Genomic DNA, 12,686 nt, shown 5'->3' on the forward strand with positions numbered 1-12,686 from the left:
AATAAGCTCTCCCACTGCCTAACTTCTCCAATATTATTAGTACATGGGCTATCCCACTTCCTAACTCTTCCACCAGAAATCGCACATAGGCTATCTCAATTTCTAATTCCTTCAAAAGAGTTGGCATGACATGCAGACTATCCCACTTTCCAACTCCTCCAACAGTGATAATATACAAGCTACCCCACTTCCTAACTTCTTCAGTGAATACAACACACAAAACATCTTGTTTCCTTCTCCCTCTCACCTCCATGACTGGCAGTAAGTAGTTATGCTATATTTGAGTGACTGATTGTCATAATGTTTCAAAACTGGATTACTTTTAATAACAGAAATAGTAATAATGTTAGCATCTATCATTGAGGCATTACAATCTTCCAACCTAGAACCTTAGTGCATTCTTTATTAATCAGTTGGACCAGTTCAGCAGACACCATGGTGTTGGGTCTTTTCCAGGGCTGCCATCTTTGATAACTTTTTGGGAAGGAGGACTTAAAAATTCACCCAGTCTCCTCTCCCAAAAGGGAGGCAATGGAGAGGGATATTTCTAGTGAGAAAGAGCTAGTGAGAGGAATCTCATCTATCCAGATAGGTGAAAATTGCTCACACCAACCCTTCTAAGCTACTGACTTGAAGTTACCCTACAGGTTCCCAGGATGATAAACCCAGGATTCCAGTCTCCCTCACCTCCCACCTTCATCTCCCCCAATCACCAGGCTTCTTGGCTTCTACATATGTCTATTCTGCATTGAAGATCTGAAAGTAGAATTCTTGAGATCCTTCCTGAAGCCCCCCCAGCACCCAGCTGTACATTTATATGCTCAAGATATTCAAGAGACCACGACTTCAGCCACCATCCTTCACTCCCTATTTTCTGGCAATCTTTGAGTATTCTTTCTCCCCGACTTCATCTTCTCCTCTATTTCTAGAACTATGACCCATACACAATCACATCAACTCGGCCACTCTTCCTGAATAAGGTACGTCAATCTACTTTCCTATGGCCCCACTTAGAATTTCTGCAACTTTTCTGTATCAACGTTCCTCTCCCTGGCCACCATTTCCTTTTGTGTGTTGTCTCCCCTCTCCGAATATAAGCTCCTTGAAGGCAGGGACTACCTTTGCTTTCGTATTTGTATCCCCAGCATTCAGTACAGTACTTGGCACATGGTAATTGATGAATAAATGTTTTTTCATCCATTTATCCATCCATCCATTCATCCATCCATCCAACCATCCATCCATCCATTTGTCCCTGCCAAAACAGGTCATCTGGTTTGGCCCAGATGAGGACTGAATTCAGACTCTCCCTTCGGAACACCACACAAGACATTCAACCTTTGGTTAGCTGTTGAGCCAGTCCTGAGACAAACAGGGACTCCAGCTGTGACCCTCCCCCCTACAGAGCAGAACAAAACCAGATGGTATCCACAATGATTAAGTGGGTGAGATGTCTTTGGCATAAATCTCTGCCTGATGGAAGGACTAGATCTTAGTGTAGGTGCAGTTAAGTGAAAAAATAAAAATGTTTTCGTCCACAGGGCAGGGAGAGTTTCTTTTTTGACTTTGTATTCCGAGTACTTAACGTAGTATGTTGTACACTGGATTGTGTACTTCTCCATTTGATTGTAAGCTCCTTGAGGTAAGGGACTAGCTTTCTTTTTCCTTTTAGTATCTCTAGCACTTAGCAAAGTATGTGGCATACAGTAGGTGCTTAATTAATGTTTGCTGACTGACTGTAACTAGCAGGCAATTGATAAATATTTATTGAATTGAAGGATGAAGGGAAGTAAATAATCTCAAAGTTTCCTTTTTCTAGTACTAAAATCAATAATTCCTGGCTCTGTTCTGTGTCTGGAACATGGCAGGCCCTCAATAAATAATTTTTACAGCATAGTACAATGGAAAGAACCCTGCCTTGATCTGGGTTCAAATCCTGCCTCTGTTACTCACTAAACCTTGGACAAATAGCTTAAACCTCCTTGAGCTTCAAATTTTTCCACCTGGATAATGGGGATAATAAAAGCACGTAGATGACAGCATTGTTGTGAGGATCAGATGAGGTAATGAATGCACAGTGCTTTGTAAATCTTAAAGAACCTGATTATTGTGAGCTGGTATCAGAAGTATGCTAGTAAAGGTATAACAACTGGCTGATGGGGTAGGGGAGATGGATACATAACACACTCTTCAGTTTAATCTGCATCATTGACATTTTCTTCATCACCTTCCTGAGTCTAGAACAGAGGTGTCAAATACTCAGCCTACCTGCTGGCGAGCTCACACAGCAGAACCAGATTAAAATGTAAATGAGAAATATTTAACAAAATGATTAAAAATACAACAAAATATAGATGATGTTAATATGTGGTTTTATAAGTCCATATACAGCCAATGGGATCCTTATGTGCAGCTTAGCAGTCCCCATTTCTATTGGAGTCTGGCACCACTGATCCAATCAACAAAATGATAAAGTCCTGGTTTGCTGCATTTGCTGATTTCCAAGGTATTCATGCTTAGACTGAAGATTTAACAATCTGAGGGCCAGCTCAGCTAGTTCTAGCACACCCCTGGCTGCCACTCATTATCTAATCATCATGGCAGAAAGGAATTAGGGCACTCAAGCTAGCAACCTTCTTGGTAGAAGTTAGGACTATCTAGAAAACAAATGCTTCTCTGTACTTCTTGGTTCAGGGGGTTAAGAGATGCTCCACCGGGATGGGATTTAATTCCTAGAGAAGCAGGAATGTTCTTATTGGAAGGATCCTGGATAACCCTTCTTGATCCAGCACAATTAATTTGGACCAGGTGTCTAAAAATCCAAAGGCATATTGCTAGGTCCTCTCTTTTCCGGGAGGAAAGTTCAAACAGAAGAGAATCTTTTGTTTTGTTTTGCCTTGTTTCCTACGGGACACTGTTTTCTGGTGTAGTCAGATTCCAGTGGTAAACACAAAGAAGGGGGGTGAAGGGGAATTGTAAATATCTGACCTTCTCTGTTCCCCACCTGCCTACTTGGAGTCTTCTCAAGGAAAATCAATCAATAAGTACAGTATGTGCCAGGCACCAGGCTTGGCGCTAGAGATGTAAATTCAAATGTGGGACCAGCTTTGTCCTCAAGAAGCTTACATTTTACTAGAGAAGGTATAGTTCACAGATACATAAATAAAGCAATTATTTACAAACATAGTGATGGGAGTAGGGGAAGAGTAGCATTAACAGCTGAGGAAATCAGTTCATTATTTTCTTTTTCAATGACCAATTATTTATTTTTCTCTCTTCTGTCTCTTCCCACTCACTGAAAAGAAGGAAGAAAGGGAGGGAGGGAGGGAGGGAAAGAGAGATAAAAGGAAGAAGGAAGGAAGGAAAAGAAGAAAGAAAGAAAGAAAGAAAGAAAGAAAGAAAGAAAGAAAGAAAGAAAGAAAGAAAGAAAGAAGGAAAGGAGGAAAGGAGGATGGGAGGGAGGAAGGGAAGAAAAGATGGAAGAAGGAAGGGAGGGATAGAGGAGGGAGAAAGGAAAAGAAGAAGGGAAGGAAAAGAGGAAAGGAGAGAGGAAAGAAGGAAAGAAAAGAGGGAGGAAGAGAGGAAAGGAGAGAAGAATGAAAGGAGGAACAGAGGGAGGAAAGGAGGAAAGAAGGAAGGAAGGAGAAAGGAAGGGAAGAAAAGAAAGAGGAAAGAAAGGAACAAAGGAGGAAAGAAGGGAAAGGGAAGGAAGGGAGGAGGGAAGGGAAAAAGGGAGGGAAAAGAGGGAAAAGGGAGGGAAGAAGAGAGCAAAGAAGGGGAGGGAGGAAGGAGGGGAGGGGAGGAGGAAGGAAAGAAGGAAGTCTTGTATCATATAAGCACAGTTAAGTAAAATATATTTCCCCATTAGTCATGTCAAAAATTCATTTTTTATCCTACGTAATTCTATATTCTACATATCACCATTTCTCTGTCATGAGGTGGGCAGCACTCAGGAAAACCTCCTAAAGAGGGGGCCCTTGAAGCGAGCTATGACGGGAGCTGGGAGTACAAAGAAGCAGACGTGAGACAGTGGAAGACACCAGAATGCTGTACATGGGAAACAGCATGCCCCAAGTAGCTCCAGACATTGTGGAGTTTTGGTCATACTAGCATTTAGCAAACTTACATGCCCTTTCTGATCCTGCCTCAATTCCAAAAAGAGCCCTGCAACCTGGTTACCAGAGTGCCTCCCAGGGCGCCCCGAGGACTCAGCCAAGAAAGCAGACCTCATACCTCTATTTGTGCTTCATCCCATGCATCCAAACGGACCGACTTCACTTTGCTGACGTTGGGGATGTTTCGGTGTATCCCTGAGCAGCTCAGGCAAATGAATACTCCAAGGGTGTAGGAGGCCCAGTCAGGATCTAAGAAGCAAATAATAACAATAAGAGTAATGATGATGATGATGATGATGATGATGATGACAGCTAGTCTTTATACAGAATTTTAAAATTTACAAACATTACCTTTATTTACAAGTATTATCTTTACAAATATTATCTTATTCTAACCTCACAACAATGCTGGAAGGCAGTTGCTATTATTATCCTCATTTTACACATGATAAACTGAGGCAGATAGGTTAACTCTATCCACTGACCCACCTACAACTAGTCACCAATCAGTATGGAAACAAAGAAAAGTATGAGCACACTGAAAAGAGAATGACACTAATGGTCAGCAGACCTGGCTTTTTCAGTCCTGACCCTGACACTAACTAGCTGTGAGAACTTGGACGAGGAACAACTTCCCTAAACTTCAGTTTGCTCATTTGTAAAATGAGGAAGGAGAACCAGAACATGGTCTAGATCTAAGAGCCTATGATCTCACTGATGTAAATTCAATAATTATTAAAGACAGATCCCAATTTTTTGCAGTAATATTTGCTTGATATTATTTGCAATCGTAAAAATAACCAAGGTAGAAGAAATGTAAAAGTCCAATGGTGAGTGGAAAGAATTAAACAGATTGTGCCATATTAATGCAAGTTGGGGCAGCTAGGCGGCGCCATAGTGCACACAGCGCCAGGCCTAGAGTCAAGAAGACTCATTTTCCTGAGTTCAAATCCAGCCTCAAACACTTACTAGCTATGTGACCCTGGGAAAGTCCTTCACACTGTTGGCCTCAGTTTCCTCATCTGTAAAATGAACTGGAGAAGAAAATGGCAAACCACTCCAGTATCTTTGCCAAGAAAACCCCAAATGGGGTCATGAAGAGTTGGATAAGACTGAAAAAGGACTGAATGATAACAACAGCAATGCAAGAGGATGCTATAATGTCATTAAGACTGATGAGAATGAGGAATTCAAAGAAATCTGGGAAGACTCATGAAATGATGCAAAGGAAAAAAAGGCAGAACCAGAGTAAAAGTACATATACTAACTCTAACCAGGGGAATGAATCAATGAACCAAGAAATCGAATGGGAGGGAGTGACTGAAAAATTATGACTGAATTTTATGGGCTGAGATTCACTTATGTCAACACAGCAGTTGCAGTGCACATTTAGTTGGTTACATCAATGTTTACCTTTAAGTTTATAATAAATCATTTAAAAATATTGCTGACAACATTGCCCATAACTCAAAACTTTTGCTAAGTGAATCATATTTCACATGCAAAAGGGAAGCTGATGACTTAAAGGAATTCTATTGTGAATTCTTTTGTAAAATCAATAATCCTTTTATAAAGCTAGCCATCATTCCCTGAATTCACATTTGAAATAAACACAGGTGTTCATCCTTGGCATGCAAAAGAGAAAATGATGACTATAAGGATTATAGGATCACAGATCCAGAGTTGCACTGAGACCTCGGAGGCTAAAACCTACCCTCTTACAGCTTACAGATTATAAAAATAATAGCATTTATACAGCACTTTAAGGTTTTCAAAGTATCTTACAAATATTATTTCATCCTTACACAACATGCTGTTATAATCTCCACTGTACAGATGAGATAACTGAGGTAGATAGAGGGTGAATGACTTGCTCAGTGTCACATGGCTAGTAAGTGTTCTGAGGCTGTATTTGAACTCAGGTCTTCCTGACTCCAGATCCAGTGTTCTATTTGCATCTAAATGAGTAAACTGAAGGAAGCCCAAAAAGGTTAAGTAATTTACCTATTATAAATCTTTTTGTAAAAAATCTTTTGAGACAAATAACCACTACCCCCAAAATCTTTATTTTTGTATAAATAAGGATTTCCATATATGAGGTTTGTTTAAAGGTTTTCCCTATATGAGACTTGTTTAAAGCAAGGTATGTCTACATTCCTGTGACTTCTCTCTTTGCTGAGGCTGAAAAAGGCCACTTGAATTAGGGGCATTCACAGAGTGTCTGGCCTCAGGTCAGTGCATCCACAAGCAGGAAGTGGCCCTTCTGCCCCACCCTGACCAGACCAGGTAAGCAATGGAAGGAAACCTTTTATTTCCACCCATTTGGACTCAAATATCTTTCCTCCCAGGCAAATCATGTCAAACCATTCTGACTTAATCCTCTGTCCAAAATCTATCCTCAAGGGCCCAGCCCCTAATGACTCAGACCCATATCAGAGGCTACTGTAAAAAGTGAACACAACTCCTAAATTCTGTATCCCCTCATGTTCTCACATGCCCATATCACTCAGTAACCACAACCACAACACATTCCACTCCAAGCGTTAAATGAGGCCCATAGGTCAAATGAACAAATCTTTAATGGTCCTCTAGTGCATACCCAGCTCTGGGTTCTGGGCTGTGTAGGTTATAGAAGAATGAAACACACAGTCTCATGCTTAGGTTCATCATAAAAGAGATTCCTGCTCCAGGGAGATAACCCCTTACCCAGCATGTTACCTAGTGGGTTCTGGTTTGGCTAGGGGTTGAACCAGACTGTGTCTTCAATCCCTTCTAATTCTTTTCCATTCTACAATTGGGAGCTGGTGGCACAAACAGACAACACTCAAAGTGAGGCAGGCAGGATCTCAGGATGAACAGAGACTCAGGTGGGATCCTATGATCCTATGAATAAATGTCACCTAATTTGGAACAGTTAAAAAATCAGCCTTAAGAAGAAGACAGAAAGCAAATTTTCATAGGTCCATAGCTCTAGGAGGAACTTCAGAGGTTATCTAATATAGACCCTTTATCTTAGAGATAAAGAAACAGACCAGGGAGCCCAAGGTCACACAGGTGGTAAAAATCAATCCTGAAGAGTAGTAAAAGACAGAGTTAGAATGGGGCTGGGTGGAAGGCCTTAAAAGTTCTGGTACATGATAGTAATGGAAGACTACTGTGCTATAAGAAATTATAAACTTGATTATTAAAAAACCAAGCAAACCATGGATAGATTTGCATGAAATAATGAAGAGCGAAATGAGCAGAACCAGGAGAACACTGTATACAGTAACAGCAATATTGTTTTTAAAACAATTTTGAGAGACTAAGTCTTTTTGACCATTATAAGTACTCAAATTAACTACAAAAGACATATGAAGGATGATGCTATCTGCATCCAGAGAAAGAACTGATAAGAACTGACTCATTCATTACAATGTAAGCTCCTTGAGGCCAGAAACCATGGTTTTTGTTTTTGTTTTTTTAACCTTCTTTGTATCCTCAGTGATTAGCACAGTGTCTGGAATATTTCAGTTGTTTTTCAGTGGTGCTTGACTCTATGTGACCGACCCCATTGGGGGTTTTCTTGGCAAGATACTAGAGTGGTTTACCATTTCCTTCTCCAGTTCATTTAAAAGATGAGGAAACTGAGACAAACAGAATTAAGTAACTTGCCCAGGGTCATACAGCAAGTAAGTGTCTGAGGCCAGATCTGAACTCAGAAAGATGAGGTTTCTTGACTCCAGGCCTGACACTCTATCTAACTTCGAGCCTGGTATACAGTCTGGGCTAAATAAATGCTTGTTTACTTGACTGGAGATACACAGAAAGGCAAAAACAAAGCTCCACATTCTAATGGGGGGAGATAATGAGCAAACAATTTCATTCTTTTCCCCCTGTAACTTCTGGAAAGGTTCTGTCTGCATTCCTTTGTTAAAAAAAAATTGGCAATGGTAGCCCCAAAAGAAAACAGACCCTAGAACAGAGAATAAAAGAGTAAGAATAAATCATCTACTGAGGAGTGTGTCCCTCCCCAGACAGGCAGTGTCTTGGAGCTCTGTCTCTTAGCACACTCCCCATGCAATCCTCCCAACAGAAATGTCATAATTTGTTTATTCTGTTCTAGTCATTATGCTAAACATTTACACTACACAGAGTAGTCATTATTTATGAGAAGTCAAGCGCCTGTTCTCACTTTCTTTATACATATTTAATGGATGGTTTGGGTTGCAATTAGCACCCAGGAATTATGGGAAGCAAGGGCCTGGTAAAGGAGGAAATGAGGGGTCAGCCACACCTGACCCATGCACAAGGGACGTCTTGAACTTGGAGAGAGGTTCCCTCCCCAGAGCTATCAGGGTGGTGAGCAAATCTTGGGGTGAGGGGGAAAATGAGGACTAATAATGACTCTCCACTAGTATACCCCCAAGCCCAGCATTGCCACAGTCTCATTTCTGTATTTATATCCCGTATCCAGTATAATGCCTGGCACGGAGTAGAAGCTTAGCAAATATTAGCTGATTGACTCATGCTACTCCTGGATTTGAGAAAGAGAAAAGAACAGAAGAAGGTATTAACAACTCACATTTATATAGCAGGCACTTTACTTATAACAGTGCCACGAGATAGGTAGAGAGAATATTACTCTTCCCATTTCCCAGGTAAGGAAAATTAAGCTCACAGGTGTTTAATAAAGGCTTGTTGATTGCTTGAGAAGATCCTTGATTTAGATGTGGAATAGATATAAGTACTTACTACATGGGCATTCTCTCTCTCTCCCCTCCCCACTCTTCTTTTCTCTCTCCCCTCTTCTTCCTCTCCTTTCCTTTTCTATCCTCTTTCCTTCTTCCTGTCTCTGTGTGTGTCTTTCTCTGTCTCTCTCTCTAACTAGCTATTTTAGATGCTTTCTGAGGCAGAATTTGAACCCAGGTCTTCCTGACTCTGAGTTTGACGATCTATACATTATACCACATTTCCTCAATAAGAGGAAGGGAGAAGGGAGAAGGGACAGTCCAGATGGCAATACTCCAGAGATGTCTCTGCCCAGAAAGTAGAGAACAATATATCAAAAAGAGGAACCGGAATTATCTTTCACTTTCCACTGTCTCTTCCTCACAACACCCATTCCAAACTTCTTGGAACAAACCGACCTATGTCTGACAATATCTGAAGCCCTGTCTAATGAAAGAAGCACTAGAGTTGATCCATGTGGGTCAAGAGGGAAGGGCTAAAATCAATGTGCAGGAGTCAGAAGAAGGCAGATTTTGGCTCACTCTAGAGGAAAACCTAACTATTAAGAGCCGCTCAACAGGAAGGGGCCACTTCATAAGATCAGAGCTTCCCAGTTGGAAAGAACCTTGGAGGTCATTTAGTCTACACTTTATAGATGAAGAAACTTGCCCAAGGCCACACAAGTAGTAAATGGTAGATCCAGGATTGAACCCAAGTCCTTTGACTTCAAAACTATTATTCCTCCCACTATATCATGGTGCCTCTTCACTGGAGGTATTCAAGCAGAGACTGCAGCCCATCTGCCAGGGATAATAGAGATGAGTTTCCTACACTGGAGTGAGGTTAGACTAGACCAGAGCTTCTTACACTTTTTCCGCTTGTGACCCCTTTTCATGTTTCTGCAGCGCTCGTTGGTTGTATGGTGTGATGGCATGCTCAGTGCAAAGTGCATGTGTTCAGAGTCAAGGCTGCTGTGAAGTTGCGCGATGCAACATAGGTAAGCGCTGCCAGAAACAACTCCAATTTATTACGTGTTAGATATTTTTATTAATTTTTGGTCACTGTGCCTATAGAAACTTTTTACTATTGCCAAATTTTTCGAGACCCTATATGGGGTTGCAACCCACAGTTTAAGAAGCACTGGTCTAGACCACATCTGAAGTACTTTCCAAGGCTTAGAAGTAGTCATTATAGGCTCATAGAATATAGACATAGAGAAGGAACCTCAGCATTAATAAACTGGCCCAACCCCAGCTCATTTTACAGAAGAGGAAACTGAGGCTCAGAGAGGTTAATCAATTTACCTATAGCCAAGTAATGGCTGAGTGAGGATTTGCACCCATGTCTTCTGATTCTAAATCTAGGATTAGGATTCCTTCCACTACTTTTTCTCCTCCTCTTTTTCCAAGATTGACCATGCTCCCTAGGACCCTAACTGCACCCAGGGGATACAGCTACAAGCCCCACAGCTGGACAGTCCCAGACCCAGGACTTCAGGTCCTTAAAAACTTGAACCACAAACCTCAAGCTGAACAAGACTTCTAATTGATCTCCCTGCCTCAAGTCTCACCCCAATTGAATTTAACCCTTGCCAAAAGCAATTTTCCTGAACTGTAGGTCTGAGCATGTCACCCCTTCCTCCTCAACCCCACATGGGCATACTCAATAAACTCGAGGGACCATTACCTCAAGGATCAGATATAAAGTCCTCTGTTTGGCCTTTAAAGTTCTCATAGTGGCTCCTTTCCGGCTTCCTAATCTTCATCCCCTCCCTTCATCTCTTAGCTCTGGGCATTTTCACTACCTGTCCTTCATAGCTGAAATGCTCTCCTGCCTCATTCCCACCTACTAGCTTCCCTGGCTTCCTTCAAGCCCTAGCTAAAATTCTGTTTTCTACAAGAAGCCTTCCTCAGTCCTTTCCAATTTTAGTGCCTTCTCTCTATTAATTATCTCCTATTTATTCTGCAAAAAGCTTTATTTGCATGTTGTCTCCCTCTTTAGTTTGTAAACTCCTTGAGGGCAGGAACTGTCTTTTTCCTCTTTTTGTATTCCTAGGACTTAGCACAGTACCTGGCACATAGTAGGTGCTTAATAAATGTTTACTGGCCAGTTCTACGCAGCTGCACTGGCCTACTTGTAGCAGCTTGACCCACAACACTCATACTCCTGTCTCCTAACTGAGCATTCGTACTGGCTAAACCCCATGCCTGGACATTTTCTCTTCTCACCCACTTCTCAGCTTTTCCGGGCTTCCAATAAGAAGCAACTAAAATCCTGCATTCTGCCAGGAGCCTTTCCTGGTCGCTCCCTACTCCCCACCAGAGGTCTTCCCTCTGATATTAGCTTCTATTTATTTCGTATAGAAGGGCAGCTAGGTGGTACAGTGGATAGAGTGCCAGGCCTGGAGTCAGGAAGATCTGAGTTCAAATCGAGGCTCAGGTCCTTACCAGCTGTGTGACCCTTGGCAAATCACTTACCCCTGTTTGCCTCAGTTCCTTATCTGTAAAATAAGATGGAGAAGGAAACGGCAAAGAATTCCAGTATCTCTTCCAAGAAAACCCCAAATGGCATCATGCAGAGTTGGACATGACTGAAAACGACCGAAAATGACTGAACAACAACAAAACCAGGGAATATAGGGGCAGCTAGGTGACTCAGTGGATAGAGCACCAGCTCTGGAGTTAGTCCTATCTTCCTGAGTTCAAATCCAGCCTTAGACACTTCCTAGTTATGTGACCCTGGGCAAGTCACTTTACCCTATTTACCCCAGTTTCCTCATCTGTAAAATGAGCTGAAGAAAATGGCAAACTACTCCAGTATCTTTGCCAAGAAAACCCAAATGGTATCATAAAAAGTTGGACACAACTGAACAGCAATTTTGTATATATCTCGCATGTACATAGTTATTTATATGTTGTATCCCCTATTAGAAAGTGAGCTCCTTGAGGACAGGAAAATTTTTTTTTAACCTTTCTTGGGATCCCCAGCACTTTCCATAGTGCCTGGCATGTATTGAGTGCCTGAAAAACATGGTTGACTAATTTGTTTAACCCTAATAAACCCAAATAAAGTGGGGCACAATGAATCAATCAATGGAAATAATCACTAGATTTACAGTCAGAGGAACTGGATTCAAGCCCTCCCTCTGCCTCTAGCTCCCTAAACTGACAGACATCACAGATCCTTTGCACAGAGCAAAGTGTTAAGTATTATAAAGGACAATAAATCCTGATCATATGTAACTTTTCCAGGCCCTCCTTGTATACGAAAAAGCTCTCATTTACGGATAATTTTCAAGTTCATAATTTAAAAAAGTAGAAAAAAAAACTATCATCCCAGACCTCAAAGACCTTAACCCCTTCTTTGCATTTATTAAGCACCTACTATGTGCCAAGGCCCTGTGCTAAGTGCTGGGAATACAAAGAAAGGCAAAAACTCAAGGAGCTAAAGGGGGAGATATTTGTCACTGTTGAGTCATTTCAGCTGAGTCCCATTCTCTGTGACCCCATTTGGGATCTTCTTGGTAGAAATACTGGAGTGATTTGCCATTTCCTTCTCTAGCTCATTTTACAGATGAGGAAACTGAGGCAAACAGGGTGAAGAGACTTGCCCAGGGTCACACACCTAGTAAGCATCTGAGGCTGGTCTCCCTGACTCCAGGTCTAGCCCTCTATCACTGCACCAAAGGAGGAGATAATATGCAAACAACTCTCAACAAGCAATACACATCCAAGACACATTACAGATGATCCCAGAGGGAAGTAGCATAAAGGCCCCCCCCCAAGGCTTCTTGCAGAAGGTATGATTTTTAGGTGAGACATGAAGGAAGTCAGGGAAGCCAAGGGAGGTGAGAAGAGAGAG

The 12,686-nt window shown here is 41.6% G+C and overlaps 1 protein-coding gene across 3 annotated transcripts in view; it reads right to left on the reverse strand.

Annotated features, from left to right (window-relative positions):
- Nucleotides 1–12,686, reverse strand: part of ADAP1 (ArfGAP with dual PH domains 1) — a 163,522-nt gene that overhangs the window by 122,383 nt on the left and 28,453 nt on the right. For all 3 annotated transcript variants that reach the window (XM_020978682.2, XM_020978680.2, XM_078152915.1), the window contains exon 2: nt 4,234–4,364. In XM_020978682.2, the coding sequence (XP_020834341.1) occupies nt 4,234–4,364 (131 nt within the window). The remainder of the gene's footprint in view (nt 1–4,233; nt 4,365–12,686) is intronic.

This window comes from Phascolarctos cinereus, unplaced genomic scaffold, assembly GCF_003287225.1.
Source record: "Phascolarctos cinereus isolate Bilbo 61053 unplaced genomic scaffold, phaCin_HiC Scaffold_4;HRSCAF=312, whole genome shotgun sequence".
NCBI lineage: Eukaryota > Metazoa > Chordata > Mammalia > Diprotodontia > Phascolarctidae > Phascolarctos > Phascolarctos cinereus.